Source organism: Pyxicephalus adspersus, chromosome 1, assembly GCF_032062135.1.
Source record: "Pyxicephalus adspersus chromosome 1, UCB_Pads_2.0, whole genome shotgun sequence".
In the NCBI taxonomy this organism is placed as follows: domain Eukaryota; kingdom Metazoa; phylum Chordata; class Amphibia; order Anura; family Pyxicephalidae; genus Pyxicephalus; species Pyxicephalus adspersus.
In genome coordinates, this window is record NC_092858.1 from 55,908,842 (window position 1) to 55,927,289 (window position 18,448).

Consider the following 18,448-nt stretch of genomic DNA (forward strand, 5'->3'; position numbering starts at 1 on the left):
CCGCCTTCATGGGCGGGCACAAGTGCCGCACGCTGGATCTCAGGGGAAATCAAATGAATTTTTTTTTTCTTGTTTTCCCGTGCGGAAAACCTGGTGCGTCCTATAGTCCGGAGCGTCTAATGGTCCGAAAAATACGGTACTTATTTACCCTAATAATCCAGTCCTTTTCCTTTAACTTATCCAATCACTGCACAACAGGAAAGTGTAAACATTGTAGTGAACCTATATATCAATGTTGCTGCACACCTCTGTCTCATGGTCAGGCTGTGTTTTAATGTTTAAAATTGTTTTAAAATAGCCTAATATATATATGATATAGAAAATATAAAGGTAAAAATGACCAAATAGCAACAACAGAAAGCAAAAATGAATAAAAATTATTTTAGTGTACCTTTACAATAACCTACACAATTTGTAAAAAAAGTACTTACTAAAAGATCAGTTTTCAAGGTCACAACTTAAAAGCCTAATGGAAAGTCCTAGTAAATTTTATTAAACTGTGAGCCTTCTTTTTTCGGAGTGCACAATTCATAGTTAAAATTTTAAATATGAAGGGTTTGGTTTACCAAAGCTGGAAATAAGGAAAATCAAATTCAGTACCTAACAATACTCAATTTATGCTTCTGTCTCTGCTAAAAAAATAACATTGAAATGTTTCTAGTTGGCTTGGTCAATATGTCTGTTTTTTGGATTTAATTATTTAAACGAGTCTCATTTTAAATAGGAAAAAGTTAAAGTTTTTCAGTCCGACATATTTTAGGTGTAGCTTGAAATGTCAGCATATATTGTTTCTAGGCAGCTGTGTGTTTAGTGCAAGAAAAAAGATGCCTTTATGCTGTATAGGATCTTTGAAAAGGGTGGAGAAGACAAACTGGTTCTTCTGCAAGACAAGATGGGTGTATATGGAATACTAAGTACATTATTTGTTCTAAAATGCTAAGTGTGATCATGTTAGTCAATATCCTTTTAAATAGATTTTGTGTGAATGATAATCTAATTCATCATTCTTAAAATGTAGAGACTATTTCATATGAGCAAATAAAAGTATTAAAGATCTGCAGGTTTCATAGGTGACTGTTGCAGAAGGCTCTCAAGTGGCTTATTTAGGGACAGGCAGACATCTTTCTGGCTATTGTTCTTTGGAGAAAGATTTGTCCTCTGCTTACTTATAGTTCCTATTACTTCCATTTACTACGTACCATATATTGGACCTTCCTTTTCTAGTGCCTGAAACTGATTAATACATCTAAATATGCCTCGCTTTTTATTTTTATGTTGATGACAGCTAGTAGACAACTTTCAAATTGGAAACATCCCAGTGACAACTGTTTAGGATATATCTCTTTACTCCTGTTTTGTTAACAGGTTTTAGATGTACGTTAAAAAATATATTGTCGTGGAACACCATAGCTTCATTTTAAACATTGCCTTTCTGCATATTTACATATAGCTATAGCCAGTGAGTGGGAATAAACCATTCCCTGAATCTTCCATTCATTCTGTTTTGGGCTGCCTCTGTATGTAGCATCTCACGCATAAGTAGAAAACATTTGCAGGGACTTTAACAAGAAAATAATCTTTAGATAACCATAGATTTTTATATGCTTTGGAATCCAAAGCATATAAAACCTACGCAACACCTATGAATATACCTATCAGTGACCTGAAAGGCAAGCCAGAATCTCAAGATTTCCCATATGAAAGTGCTGACAACTTAAATGTGGTTATAATGTTATAATTGTGAATCATCAATTTATCAGATTACAAACTTTTGGAACCTAAAATATCTTCAAGAAATATATGTGTCCTCTGGAAATAAAACCTAAACTTTTGCCTAATCACCAAACTGGATCATATACAGTTATCCTCAGATTTGGAGAATTTCTTTAGGTGACTAAGTCTCAAATAATAATTCCAAAGAAACAAAAGCAATCCTATAGCAATGCGATAGTGACACAACATTTAGGTCATCAAGACTAAAGCAGGAGTTTACATAAGACAAAACAAATATATACAATTGGGTAAAAGACAGATAAAAAAATAATACCTACTATAAAAAACCTTCCTCACCAAACCACAAATACAGTGTTGAGGATGTTACACAACATATTGAATTCATTCAAACATAACAGGTATTTCACTTTTGGTGATGACATTTATCCTCAGTGTATAGACACTACTACATGTGGAATGAGATGGAGTCGTAATATGCTAACCTTTTGATAAGCAACCTGGAGGACAAATTCTTTAACAGCATATTATTGATATTTTCACCAGTCATCATACTTCATCATTCACATTTCTGCCTTCAATGAAACTTAATATGGACACTTCAATATACAGGAAAACCACACTGACCTAATAAACATACAGCTAGGCCAGTAGATTCCATTGCATCTGGTTCACAAGACAGAAATAAACTTTTATAAATACCAGCATGGATGTAAGAGGCTGTTCTTAACTTTGGTTTGAGCTCCCCTTTAATTGTACCCAACAGGTTATTATTTTTTTTAGAATATTATGTTTTACTTGTGACTTGTAAATGAGATCTTGAGGTTAGCTCCTCTAGGGTCTAGTGAAATAATTTTAGAACATGTAGGGCCTGTGTTACTTTGCTCCTGGGCATAGTAAGCTTTTGGTATGTCAGGACCCATAGGAATTTCCGTAAGGAGTGCAATGTCCTTGCTGTGGGTTTAACTCATTGCACACAGTAAGGAGCATGGGTAGAGATGGAAGACAACAGGACTATTTTATAATGTTGAAGGAGTACCTGTCTGAGGCTGACAATGCTAGGCCACTGTTTTGCATTTATTAGCAGAGCTGTCAGACTTCTCTAGAAGTATAGCTTACACTTTTTTTAAAGGCAGTCCACATACAATAAAATACAGTGCATTAGTACTCTCAGAGAACAGTGTGTGTGGTTATCATTGCATTGTCTGATAATGAACCTTTCCCTCTGGACAATTTCAGGTGGGTCCTTCTAAATGGCACAGGAGATAGGGAACCAGCATACTATAAGGTTTCTAAGGCCTGAGCACTTAAAGTGGTTATATATAGTTATATTGTAATGAAGTTAACTGTAATTCCATACCTTCATCCTACAAATATACAGGCCACTGTCCTAGGTAAAAAATGATATGTCTAATAGCTTTTCAGTTGATGCTTGAGCTTCTGCTCTGCTGATTCCAGGAGATTTTTAGTATGTTACCGATATTAAGAAATCGCATAAAGAGCCTATTTATTATTTGGATTGTTTTATCAAAAGTAAAGGGTTAAATACTTTTATGAAGACTAATATTCTTCAGCTTTTCAGCTTGTAACATGATAAGCAGCATTCCTTAGGTATTTCAATGTCTACCCTCCAGCAATGCTAGCATGAGTTAAAAGTTTTCTACTTACAAATGTTCTGCTGTATATGTTTAGACATAAATGGTCTGCGTAACCTGGTATATATATACTAATAGTGACTGTCCTTGGCTATTGAGCAGCAATTGGTTGAGTTATGTCAAAAATGCAAAAATGCATTGACACACACAAACCCTTAATATGTTGAAAGAATTTGCAGGTGACACCCTTTTCCACACCCCTGCCTCCTACAGGAGTGACTCATATTCTGTGAGTGAGGGACTTGCGGATGTTTTCTTCCTTCGCTCACTAAAGCCTGGATATACCTGCAGAACAGGTGACTACTTAGACTGCTTGATAAGAGCATTGTTCTATGAAGAGTGCCCCGTGTTTGTAAGGTAGGTTAACATTGACATTATCTTGCACTTTCATATCTGTCTGTGTAAGGATAAAAAAAAGTTAGGGAAGATATCTTACTTAAAATAAAGAGTGCCTGCTTTGTACAATTTGCATGTTTATGCTGTGCTAGTCTTTACATTAATTATTGGATATTATTATTGATATATAAAGCCCCACCATCATCCATGGTGCTTTACAAACCAAAAATGAATTATAAGTGCATAGTACATGGGTGGTCACTGATCTTTAGAGGTATTGTAGAGAACAGTCCCATCAGTTACATATACACGTATGTACAGTAATTGATTGTTCTTGTCCTTGACAAATCAACTTATTCTACTCAACTACAGGGAAGTAACAATGTCAGTTGGCTATCAAGCATCTGTTTTATGTGTCTTAATTACAGCTGTTATTTGATGATTTATTACAGTTGTTTATGTGCTTTAAGTCAGAAATACAACATGAATATGTATTATTTATAAGCAGATAATTAGTAATATGGTGTTTAAACAACTATATTAAATGGCTGGTAAAACACAAATTACTTATAACGTTCTACATTTCTTGCAACAAAGACCACTAATCTTTGATATCACTTATGCATGATTTAGGCTGCATACACACATTCAATAATTGTCGTTGGAAAGGATCTTTTACAATCCTTTCCAACGACAAAAGAAAGATGCATGAAGAGTGCTGTACATACAGCGCCATTCTGCTCTATGGAGAGGGGTGGGGGGAGAACGATCAAGCAGCACCCGTTGAGCTCTCTCTCCTTCACTTGTATGAAGATCATTCATTGATCCAGGATCCATGTCGGACGAGCGCTGTACACAGGCCAGATTTTTGTCCTATACTGGCCCTGGGGGGATTATCAGATGAGAATCATCTGACGTGTGTACGTAGCCTAAGGCTGTAATTTTTTTTAGGGGTCTATTTTTAAACCAGTGAATCTGACATTCCCTGAAACATTTCCTGATGAAGAAACTTTCAGGACCATGTCAATGGCAGTAATTGATTCTCCATCAAGGAATTCTTTAGAAAATATCAGATTCACTGCTTCATTAATAGACCCCTTTACATTTTCGAAAATGTCATAAAAGCCTATTTTGGTTGTGGGATTTACAGCAAATGCGGTATTATTACACAAAATATTCAGGTCCATTCATTTTCATATTCATATTTCTTAATAATAAAATTCAGTATTAGCAAATTAATTGAGGGCTTTCTTACCAGTACTTCTAATACTTTTATAAAACTAGGCTCTATCAGTAAATATGAAGCTGTAATGATATAACAGTATTGATATGTCAGAAAAAGCCCTGCTGTATCTGCTTGGGCTCTTTAAAGCCCTGCTATAGCATCAATATTCCATTTTCCTCAGTGACAGTATTAGTGACTGCTCTTTTTGGGATTTAGCTTAGGTTCTCTTAACTAAGGCATGACAGTTCAGTGATCTCCCCTCAGCAGACACAGGCAGCCTATAAAAAGACAAGCTTACCCAACCTACCCTGGACAAACTAGTTCTGTGAGTTTTACTGTCAAGACCAGCCAAAGACTGCATTTCAGACATATTTGTACTGCCTTGCTGAAGATTTTTTATTGTCATGTCATTTTTGTCAAATTAGGGGAGTAGTAATTATTTCTTGGACTAAAGAGAATCAGTAGTAAACATATAATTTGTTGTCTATGCTGAGATTGCAAGATTTAATTCAAGATTTTTCTTCTGCTTACTGTGTGGATGAAATTTGGAACATTAGGACATTTAAAAATTATTTGATTGTGTTTGTTAATTATCTAATCGTGTAAATGCTTCCATAATTGGGTATTTATGGTAAACAGGAATATTCTTTTTACATGATTGGATAATTGAAGTAAATATTTATTAATAGTTTTAGGGGAAGATTCTCAACTCTCAACAGCTAATTTATTCCCAGTGCAAAAATGCAGAATACCTATCCTGACTGGTGTGAGCCTGTGTGGACTGGGCGCCAGTTAGCCTATTTCGCTACAAGGGAAAAAGTTACTGTACCTTCTAAATAACTTTCAGTTCCTTCGCTTCCTTCCTTTATACATCTTACATTCTGTACAATGTTTGATAGAATATATTCGCAACAATATTTTCGGAAAAGAAATTTTTATTCTAATATCCCATCCAAAACAAAATAAACAAGCATTAGGCAAATCTGAGTAAAAGCAGTTAAGCAACCACTGCAGTTTTTGGAGAAAAGCCACTCAACCATGGGCAACAATACAGACTGCTATTGATTACTGTGCATTTCTAGTTTCAATTTTTTCTTTACCTTTCAGTTTTTTACCTTTAGATGTATACCACTTGGCACCCTATTATTTAGAAAAATGGGTGTTTTCCATTTCCTGCCAAGAGGCTTTGAAGTAGGAGGCGTAGAGCATCATAAAACCCATCTATAATAAAAGGCCATGTTTAGGATGTTCATGTACACAAAGCTTTGGCGTCAAGGCTTATTGGGGGCACGCCAATGCAAGCCCATTCTATCTACATTTACACTGGGTTGATCTGTTGTAAAACAGTCACATTATTTTATTACTGGGTTTTATGGGAAACTTTTTTTGCTGTAATTACATACTCAGATGCATTTCACTCTTAACCCTATAAAAAACAACTCTAAAAAACACTTTGGTTTCTTTTAAACCTCTGAGACATTTAGATTTTATAATGTGAGAACAACAAGTTTATGAGAATAATTTCAGTAATAATTTAGAATATGGTAAATTATGACCTTCCAGTACTGTTTCTTTGCAAACAAAGTTTAAAAAATGGCCTCTCTATTCAGCATATTGGGATGTACTTGCTTCTTTATGCATTAGGAACATAATACTGTAATATAGATCCTGCATCACATTCTAGTTTGATTCTAGCTGGCAATAAGACAGTAATTTTTTTTATTATTAATAATAAAAGTAATAATAAACAGGATTTATACTGCGCCAACATATTATGCAGCGCTATACATTAAATAGGGATAGCAAATGACAGATAGTTACAGACAGTGACACAGGAGGAGAAGAGGACCCTGCCCAGAGGAGCTTACAATCTAGGAGGTGGGGGAAGTCTCACACAATAGGAGGGATATTGCCAGTGGTTCTTCCCCAGATGACAGTCTCACGCTGCAGTATAGAAAAGGCTCCGGCCTTACACACATGAGAATGTTTGTTTTACTTACAGCAGCTCACAAGATTCCAAGGACGTTTAAAACAGTTGACAGACAGCACATAGGCAGCAGGGTCTGATTTTATTTTTTAGTGTCCTATGTAAGTTATAGATACAAAAGGAAAACAGATGTTTACCAAGAATCATTTTGGCACTAAAATTTGCTTTTAGTTTATTAATTACTAAACAATGATAGTCTGTGTACATTCAAGAAGCATTTGATGACGGTTTAGAACAATAAGATCTTCTTTACTTTTTGCTGAATTACCATAATAATAATGGTGGGCTTCCTTTTTATGTTCCTTTGTGTTGGATTTGGTACAGCACACACTTCAGCTGTCATGTGCAAGTCTGGGCTTTTAGTGAGTTGTTGCACCTTTTGGGGCCATTCACAACCACTGCATTGTAGTAATGCATGTTATGTGAGTATCTCAACAATAAACCCTAATTGAAGTGCACTGCAATGCACAGTAACACACTTCTGTACTTTGTGTTTTGTAGTGAAAAGAAAAAATTCAGCAGGTATTTTAGGTCTCGTCTGGATGTTAGGCTATAAAAATAAACGAATGAATCAGTGAATAGACCTGTATTTAGGAAAAAGCTACTTCCAGATAATCCTGCATTCAATACAAGTTTTTCAAAAGTTGGGATAGTTTTGGGTTTTGAGCCACACCTCTCAGAGGTGCCATAATATGGCACCAGAACCCCTGTTTTTTAACCTACATAAATAAGCCACTTTAGATAGTTTTTTGCTGTGAAGATGGATAGTGTTTTAGGGAACTTTTTTTATATTCTTTTGTGTATTTACCCTATCCACATGAACCTTTCCCTTTTTGCTCCTTTTGTGGAACACACTTTAGTCCACCTTTGTTTTACACATCAAGTGCTCATTGCATATAGTGGTAAGCAATAATACTTCCAACATAACCCTTGCCTTTACTCTCATACTGGATATTACTCTCTTCTCCTTATTTCTTCCTATTGCTTTCTGTTTTCTCTGTCTCCCCCCCCTCTGCTAACCATACACACAGAATTTTTTTTTTTTAGCTAACTCACTTTTTTTTCCCAAACATAACAAGAACAACTTATTAAATCAGACTTATCTATCTCCATTCCTGCTAGCATATCCTATTTGCAATAGAAAACAGGTTATATGTGATTAAAATTTCCATAAAATAGTTTTGTGTATGGCTGGCATTATATTATAAGCCATTCTTTATGGTAAATTGGTAAGGTTAACATTTTGTTGTCAAGATTACTTTTTTGTTATTCTTTAAAAAATGATGGCTTAATTTTTTACAAATCAGAACAAGGACTTTGTTTCAATTAAGCTTGCAAGTGAGATTTCCTACATCATTTTCTATAATATACATATGTTACTGGGAGTTGAGTTTCCTAGATTTCTGTAAGCATAAGAAAGGTGTGTTCCTTATGGAAAGTAGGGTCATCCCAATCTTCTATTGTTTTCTGCAGAACAAGAATGATTTTCAAATGTATAATCTGCAAAACAGACATCATCTCTAGAAACATGATATATCCTAGTTATTGGTGGGAATAGACTGTCCAAAAATAAAACAGGGATTTTGGTAAATCTTCTTTTTATCTGACATCTACAATATGTTTTGCCTGGGTGGTGGTAACAAGATTTATTGTGTTTTAGAAATCAACCCCAATATGGAGATACTGTATAATAGGACAAATTATGTATCAAAACAAAAAGAAACAGATGATTTATATTGGTATGTCCTACGTATGTTAGTTTGTAAATAGTTCAATTTTAGCTATTGCAACTATACATTTTACCCTACAACTGTCTATACCTGGTCATACACCTATACCTGGTCTTTACCTGGTCATACACATGGCAGGTTTTGGCTAGTTTTGAACCACTTTTGTATCCACAGAAAACCACCTATGAAAGTAAAACAGTCGACCACCTCCAAGTTAAATCAACTACGAAAATATGGCTAGTTTCAAGGTTGAAACTAGGCAATCAATTGACAGCTTTGGTTTGAAATAAAATAGAATCACAGTGGGAAAAAAGTCTTGCAGAAAATTGGTAGGACATGTTCCTATTTTTTTCCCATTACAACAATCTGCATCAGTTCAATTCCAACTCCTTGACTACAACCATTTTTTATTATGTCATCAAATTCTTTGTAATTTTGAAATGCATTGGTTTTCCAGTTTGACTAGGAGTTTATTTGCCTTGAAGAACTGCCTATTTACAAATCCAACCGATTCAGTCATTTAATGAATCAGCCAATCTTCAGATGAAGCAGTGGTTACATAGAGGAATATATGACATAATAAATAAGGACTTACACAAACGCATCAAATATGCCAACTGTTTAAAATTTGATTGAACATCATCCTTGGATAATTCCAACAAGTCAGAATATTTGCAGAATATAAATCCAGGAGCATTTTAAACATGATAAGATCTATGAAAATGAGTAGGTGCAGTCTAAACTTTAAGCATAATGCATAGTTTACACATATAAATGCAATTATATGTTATTTGTACCCCCTGCCTAGAATGCTCATATACAGAGATCTTGTCATGGCAGCCTAGATTTCCTCCAGTCCTGGCTAGCAGTAGTAAACAATAATATCCTGTCTACCTAAAAATATCTAGAAGGCAGACTTGAGTGTTAGGGCTCCTGATGGTAGGGAGAAGGCCAGAAGCAATCTATGGCTGAGATGTTAATATATTTGCCCCTGGCCACCAGAAGCTCTACTTCCTGTCTAACACTTAGCTTCTTTGGATAGACAAGAAATAATTATTATTTACATCCGTTACTGTGGATTACAGAAGCACTAGGCCAAAGTGGCCAAATTTCTGTATGCAGACCTCCTACGTAGCGGTCAAAATAATTTTTTGGTGCACCAGGCAAATTGGTAAAATCACAGCCTAAATACATATATGTAAACTGTTTTACTTGGCAAAAATGTGTATCTATTTCAAGCCACAAGTTTAGTGATTTATTGAAACCTAACAAACAATAGTGCCAGTTCATTTACCCCTCTGCTGACTATACTACGGTAGAATTTACCCAGAACCTGTCCCAACATATGACTGGTCAATGAATGAACTTCAGCACACTAATGAGGTCCCTATGCCCTATGTAAGCATGTTACTGCGTGGCCAACAGAAATGGAGCCTAGATTTACATACCAAGCTACTCTATTATCTATGGATCGAAGATGGCCTTTGTTTTTTTACTGTGAGTGTTAATTTATCAATATTCACCACATATGTGCTGTTTTAGTAGGTTTTGTGTATGTAATGATGTCATAAAGACTTTGGTATGTACAAATGGATTTAGGAAAAACAAAACAGATTATCTATGATTTTTTCATTTCAAAATTTGGCAATAGCCAACTTTTTGGTTTTGTTGTTCTTTTTATATCAATAAGCAACCACGTATCATATATTCAGTACTCTCGGCACAAAATATATACTGATTATTACATGGTGGCCTAATTAAGTGAGCTGTTCTCTGTAGAACAGGGTGGATAATGGGAGGACACTGAGAGTAATTAGATGAGATATTGAGTTCAACATAAGGGCAAAGGCTTAGTAGTTCTATTCAGGTAGAGAACTAAGAAACAGGAAGAAATATTTACATAAGGGAGAGGCACACTTGTGATGAGATCCATGGATAAATAAGCCATTGCTACTGACAGTTCTGATAATGACCTAAAAATCTTGTTTTTGTATTGTACCATATTATTATGGTAAAGGGTCTGAATATTCTACCTTTGCTAACTTTGTTTAGAGAAATACATCTATACCATTTGTCACTTTCTTCTAACAAGGCTATGCAAGGCTTTTATTTTAGGTACTGCGATTCCAATAAGCTATAGGTTCTATTTTAGTGAAGCTGTTAAAGTAAACTTTCCTCCCCCTCTTGAGTACAGCCAGGCATATAAATCATCTGTCTTCCCTTTGTACTTTTTATTGTGCCATTCTGCCCACCTTCTGGCTAAGTTATCTTTCCACTGGGCATGTGCTTCATTGTCCATTTCAATTCAATGTATGAACTGTACTCTAGTGGATGTCTAAAAGGATGCTAAGTAAATCTGTGATTTGCATCCATATCATAATTATAATCAGGACCATTTTTGCATTTGCTAGGTTTTCCTTTATCAGTAAAATAAACTTGCAGGCTGACCACATCATACAAGGACAGATGCAGGGAAAGCAGCTATATTTAAGTCCTAGTATTGAAGATAAAACCAAAGCATGCTTTGCAGTATATGGACGCTTTGGGCCTAATTTATTAAAACTCCCCAAGGCTTGAGAGGATACTTTGATCAGTGAAGCTGGGTGATCTAGCAAACCTGGAATGGATCTGGTTCAGGATTAAAAACATCTGCTAACAAATAACAAAAGACAATTAAGAAATCCTTGGCAGGTTTGCTGGATCACCCAGCCTCACTGATGAAAGTGTATCCACTATGGTTACTACTAGCTAAAAAAGTCATAAAGCACTGCATTGCTGCTGTTTAAAGCAGAACTAAACCTAAACGGTTTTCATTGCAGAAAGAATTATGTTATGTCTCTTCTAAAATAAAACAAACTTCCCTGCCCATTTGCAGTCTTTGTTTAATATGAATAAATACAAGGTACAATCCTGGCATGGCTGGCTGTTAGGAAAAAAGACCTCCAATGCATTGAAGTTATGTTATTTCGGTCTGACCAATCAAGATGGTCAAAGATCCAGAATCTGAAAAGTACCAGGTGAAGATGCTGGTGCCAAACCAAGGAAACGTGAGTTAAGTTGAATAATTGTGAACAGGCTGGTAAATTTGTTTTATTGCAGACAAGACACAACCTGTCCCTTTTGTAATAGAACCTGCCTGCTCACTATTATTTTATTTATAGGTTTAGTTCTGCTTTGAGGATATAGTCAATTTGTAAAGTATATGGCCAACTTAAGATAAATTTGCTACATTTACTTACCATGCTTCTTCCAGTTCCTAAGATTTCATAATCCTTACTACATTACATTTACTGAACAAAAAGGTGCTTGCTAAAGACCACAGTCTCTGCTATAAGAATGCATCTGCTAGTTGTAGAGGACTGCATTTTAGGAAAAATCTCATCTGTTTTTCTAGTCAGTATCTGCCTGTTCTTGGATACAGTGTGCAGTACATATTCAGTAGTTAGTAGTTAGTGTGCAAGTAATGCCAAAGATACGCTGCACAGATTTTTATTACAGCAGTAAAATTTTTATAAGGGTAAGTAAGAAAGTAAATATAGGATTCACTTGGGAGGTTAATAGGGCAGAGGGTAGCTGCATGCTTTATTTGTTTGATCATCTTTGTTTAACGTTGGACAAAGAGCAGTACATTGTGAAAGCCTACAGCAAGTTAATATTAGAGTGTATAAAACCCAAAATACAGAATAAATATATTGCAATATTTTAGTCCCTAGACGTGGTGGTTGCAATTTCCCCTTTAAATGATTTTTTTTCACTTAATCCTGTGATTATCTCATGATATTTCTTGTTGTGTCAACGATCACTCATTGTACTATATATAAAGGCACATCATTGTCACACTGAAGATTTTTCAACATTTGAAAAAGAAACCCCTTCGCTTTTAATCTCACCTGTTACCAATCACTTCCATGAAACGCTTTTTACAATCTATGGAATCAACGGAAAATGTTTTCCAGGTCAAAGTTTACAATTTTTACCTTTTCAGACAACAAGCATGAATAAAAGTTTGTTTTAGTTCCCATTTTCCACTGAATAAATGTATATATCATCTCAAAAATACCATGAGAAACGATTAAAAGTCAGAATGATTAAGACATTGGAACAGGTAACGTCATCAACTCTCTGGATTTTTGATTTTTTTTACATACCTCAGGTAGTAATGGCCATCAGTCAAATAGAGAAGCTGTATTTCCCCAGCAGGGATGCAGACATCCCTAAAAAAATGAATTATGTGATTTTTTAAGTGTGGTACATACATATTGGGTTATGGTGTTCTTTTCTGCATTGACAAAGGGGTGCTTTTTGTCCTTAAAATGTTGGTTTTCTGTGAACAACAGTAAACTTTTTTAATTTGACATCTTGGATGTGCTTGCATTTTCTTCTTATGGATTGATACATGGATTGATGGGTCATTGTTGGCCAATCACCCACCTAACAACTGCCATTATAGCATTCTAGTACAGAACTGGTTTGTGAAATATATCAGTAAATAGGGGTTCCTACCATTTCCCATTCTATCCAAAATATTTGTAAAAATACAATTTAGTTAGAGATAATGTTACTGTAATATATAATTAATGTTACAATTGTTATTATTACTGTGCGAAACAGTTAAATGTTGGTTTAGCTAGGCTGCAGATGTCATGAAATTATTTTTGTCATTGCAATGTTGTGTAAGGATTATACATAACATTCTTTCCACTGATATCAATGGAGCCATTCCAAATACATTTTGTATGAATAGAAGCTCATCAATATCACTTCATATTTTCCATGTGAATTAGATTAGCCCGTATGGCAGAGATTACTCATATGCTACTGCCTATAAGAGCAGGCAAGACAAGGGCAAGGCTGGGAGCCCCACCTACCTTTTCTTTTGTCACATGACAGGGTCAGGTCGAGAAATATTTGGCAAGATGCGGTACAACTGAAGAACACGCCAGTTTCACTGTGTGTCTCTACATATTTTAAAGAGGTGTGGTACCTTAGTCACCTTATCGTTTCCACTGCTACTATGATTTATGATCTAAGTAAATGTCACAATTAGGTGGAAAGTTTGGGTATATTTTGATAGTATACCTTAGTTTTGTTAGGCTTAATCCAGAAGCTAGATAGGGTATGCACATGAAAAAACTTTTTTTTACTGTATCTGCACTGATGCACAACTGCCTGGGGTAGAGACCTGAGAGAGAAATTCATATTATGATTGTATGATGGATGTAAAGTAGGGAATGGCATAAAATACTTCTTTTTGGACGTGGTTTCCTAGGGTACAAATGAGTTGAGATATTTGTTCTTGTAATATTTTTTTTTAAAATGTATTAGGTTTATGTCATGCCTACTTGAAACCAATACCTAACAAAAAAATGTAATCATATGAAACTCATAACATTGGCAACATTTAAGATGTTCAGGGATCACAAGTTAAACTATACCTATTTTTTGTTCCTTTATTACCAGAATCAAAGAAGCTGTTAATCAAGATGTCTACTTACTCCTTTAACAAATTTGGAAATGGTAATGTCTGATTTATTTATATGTTTTATTATACATTATATATTGTATACAAGTAAAATCAATGTTTTCATTATTCTTTCATATTATTTCAAATATGCAATATCATGGTGTAAGAAAATCAAAGTATGACCTTATCCATAGCAACTCTGCATTAGTTTTTGTTACTGACACCTGTTATGTACTTGGGATAGACATCATTGCTTTGTGCTGTTAATGCCCATAGTTACCAATCACATTGCTTCATTATTTTCTCCAGTTAAGACGCATTGGTAATACCAAGCTAGTTTTTCACATTAATAATTAAATGTGATACACACGTTAATGTACAAATCCTTCTATGCATAGATTTGGAAGAAGGAATACAAAGAGTTAAAATAGTTGTCTCAATAATATCAGTCCCATTATAAACAGTTTGAGAGGCCTCATACCTGGACTTGTTTAATAAAGTGACTCAGATTACAAATGTTTGCTTTGTCCTACATCCAACAATTATGTATTTAAAGCTACACTGCAAACAGGAATTTAGAGAATGACAGATATAATCTGATTAGATGCTTTAAGGCAAAATACCCAGAGCCCTGATGTTCCACTGTGCAATTTACCATAGTGAAGTTTTGCTCAATTAGCTTTCTGTTGTCTGTCACCTCTATGGGTCCGATCAGGGGACATAGCTGGAAAACTGACTAAAAAAGGTTCAGGCACAGCATGCATATGAAGCATGTATCCTGTAAGTACAGTACGGGGATCTGACCACGCCACCACAGACCTGCTTCTGTTCTTTGTGTGGTCAGAATAAAATAGGAAGCCTGAGAGACTGGCAGGATGTACAGGTATTATAAAGGTAAAGTAGAACAACAATAAAGGGCGAGCATGATTTTACAGGGTTAATATTCACTTCAACAGATAAAAGAAAAAAAATACATACCTTTATTTTTTTTTTTTTATCCATTGAATATATCATAACAAAAGACATGTCCTCTTTAATCAATTACCACCCTGATGACATATTTTAGGAGATACTCTTCAAAAGTTTGCCTTAAAATGTAACAGGTTCTCTGAACGTTTTCCCTTGTTATCTTTGTAGCAAACGCTAAAAGTAATACCTTGGGATCTGTGAACAGACAGGATGTGATACAAGAAGCCAACAAGAAAAGAACATTGTTAAAGGACAGTAGCTGGATAAAAAGACAGCCAGAAGAAGAAGAGGAGAAGATGTAAGAAATTGTAACATTTATGTATTTCAGATATCATTAAAGTATCACACTAGGGATTTAGAGTCCACTTTTTTGTCAATGTAGACAGCGTTAGTCACTTAGCCATACCTATCTTAACATTCACTACTTTGCCTGTTTTGTTGCTGGAATATAGGGGTATTTCTATCTACCCGAACAGTTATTCTGGATATAACAATATTATGTCACACATATTCATGGAATATGCTGTTTGTCATTGTCTAAAACTCCTTGTCATAATTCTATTTATGAGGAAGTAAGTAAACAGGTAGACAGTGGAATAGCAGTTGATACTGTGTATTTGGACTTTGCTAAAGCATTTGACACTGTACCCCACAGACGGTGCATATGCAAGTTAGGGTCTATGGGTTTAAAAATTAAATCTGTAATTGGATGGAGAACTGGTTTAAGGAGATTAGTGATTAATGATTTATACTCTGAATGGTTTAAGGTTATTTGTGGTGTACCCCAGGGTTCAGTGTTGGGACATCCTTATAAATAATATAGAGTTTGGAATTAAAGTACAGTTTCTGTGTTTGCAGATGACACCAAACTATGTAATGGAATTAAGTCCATACAGGATGACTATAATCTACAAGCAGACATGGATGTAATGTTTGATTGGGCAGCCAAGTGGCAAATGACATTTAATATTGAGAAATGTAATGTTATGCACTTGGGGGCCAACAACATGCATGCTTCATACTGTCTAAGTGGAATATATGGGGGAATCAGAAATAGAAAAGGATCTGGGGGTTTTGGTATATCATAGACTTAGTAATAGCATGCAATACCAAGCTGCAATGTCTAAATCTAGCGAAGTCCTTCCTGTATTTAAAGAGGAATAGACTGCAGAGATGAAGACATAATCCTGCCCCTGTACAAAGCATTGGTCAGACCACATCTGGAAAATGCAGTCCAGTTTTGGGCACTAGTACACAAAAAGGACATTGTGGAATTGGAGGGAGTGCAGAGAAGGGCAACTCCTCTTGTGTGATACTTCCCCCATCTCCTAGATTGTAAGCTCTTTGGGTCAGGGTCCTCTCCTCTTCCCGTGTCACTGTCTGTATCTGTCTGTCATTTGCAACCCCTATTTAATGTACAGCGTAGACTCCCTTGGGTAGTAGTTTTCGCAACTACTGTACATTGCTTTAAGAAAAAGCTGGATGCCTATCCAGAAGAACAGAATATACCTTGGTATTAAAGCTTTAAAGTAAAGATAACAGAGATTGTTTATCCAGGGAACATCCGATAGCCTCAGGGAATGAAGAAGGATTTTTTCCCCTGGTTTTTTTGCCTTCCTCTGGATCAACTATGTCTTAGACGTATGACTATTTTCAACCTGACTAATTATGTAATTCTACTATGCCTACCAATACATTTGGCCCTGAGTCTAACTGCAACATACTTGACAATATATGTATGAATATTTTTTCTTTTAATTTACAGTAAAGATGAAAACTTTGGGAAAAGTATACTAAATAGATACAAATCCCAGGAAAACCTGGACAGGTAAGCCAAACATCTTTGTTACTCAGAACAAATCAGATATTTAAATGTCCTACAGACAATTACAGAGTTTAAAACAATACACTAAGTTCTTCTCCTCTAATGTTATTTTGAAATACTGAGGAATGGAATTTCTGTAGCTGATCAGAGTTAGTCATCCTATACTCTGCAAATCTACTGTTCCATGTAGAAGTGGACAAGATTGTTTACTAATTCTCTTGTTTTATAATAGTAATATATATTGAGCTATAAACATTGTTTTACAGGGACAATGATAAAGAAGAGAAGACAACCATACACAACAGGTTCAAGTCAGATGATGCCCTGGACAGGTACTGGTTGCTGGGTTCAAAATAGATATGTTCAATTGGATATAAGGTCTTGAAGCTAAAAGTTGGCTACAGACTGTAAAGACTCTGTTCAGTGACAAATTTACTGGTTGGCCAATAATTGGGTTTGTAGGTCATCACACCTATTCATACATATATTCCAAGCACAACATGGTCTCAGCCTGACTTTAAAGAAACCTGTCTTACGTAAAATACATTTAAACTATAGGCAGTCTGCCTATTATTAAGTAACTTCAACACACACAACATGGTCTCAGCCTGACTTTAAAGAAACCTGTCTTACGTAAAATACATTTAAACTATAGGCAGTCTGCCTATTATTAAGTAACTTCAACACCCAGAGAATTAAGTAGTAGTAGTAAAGTAGTCAACTCCCTCCAAAAAGGTAAGTAAAAAAATGTTTATGATACCTCTGCTGCCTCTTTTTTTTGTGCCAGTGTTTGTCTGTACTGGATATGAACTGTTCAGCTATGAGCTACATTAGATATTTTTATAACATTAGAACTTTTTTTTACCTGTTTTAGGCCAAAGTCAGGTGTCTCTGCTCACACTCTGCCCTTTTTTCCAGAGGAGCATTTACACTTTGGTGATCTAAGCATGCATGCTTATAGCAGAATCTTTAGGTGGTTGTACTCATAGTTATAGGGCAACTGAACAACTGCCAATTTCTTATCAACTATATGCGCTTTCCCTTGAAATGAATAAGAGCTGTTGAGAGGTAATCAGAGGTTAGCAGGTATATAGGTGTCCTATAACTGCAAGTTCATTACCCATTTGAATAAGCCGTTTCAATGGTAAGATTGTGTCAGCACACCTAAACTCCATCTCATGTCTATGGCTATGGTATCATCTGCAGTAAAATATCGCCATGTGTAAAATTTAATAATAAGATCATACACAGAAAAAAGGAAATATTGCAAGAGACTATTTCAATCAGGTAAATGTGATTTTTTGTTGTTAACTGTATTTACACATAAAGCTTTATATAACAGAACAAAACATTGATGTTTAAAAAAAAATAACCTTCAAAAGTACAATTGAAGCGCTTTATTGTTATAATGTATCTAAAGCATGAATATTTTTCACATCTGCATGCTATTTATGTTTACCCTTGTTATTTAACATTATGTCTTTTTTCTTGTCATGTAACACAACTCACTGAAATTTAATGTCGAA

At 35.2% G+C, this 18,448-nt stretch overlaps 1 protein-coding gene across 9 annotated transcripts in view; it reads left to right on the forward strand.

The window, feature by feature from the left end:
* Nucleotides 1–3,605: 3,605 nt before the first annotated feature.
* Nucleotides 3,606–18,448, forward strand: part of SCEL (sciellin) — a 49,865-nt gene continuing 35,022 nt past the window's right edge. For all 9 annotated transcript variants that reach the window (XM_072410844.1, XM_072410860.1, XM_072410853.1 and 6 more), the window contains exons 1-5: nt 3,606–3,743; nt 14,125–14,181; nt 15,266–15,395; nt 16,863–16,925; nt 17,189–17,254. In XM_072410844.1, coding sequence (XP_072266945.1) covers nt 14,148–14,181; nt 15,266–15,395; nt 16,863–16,925; nt 17,189–17,254 — 293 coding nt within the window. In that variant the 5' untranslated portion in view covers nt 3,606–3,743; nt 14,125–14,147. The remainder of the gene's footprint in view (nt 3,744–14,124; nt 14,182–15,265; nt 15,396–16,862; nt 16,926–17,188; nt 17,255–18,448) is intronic.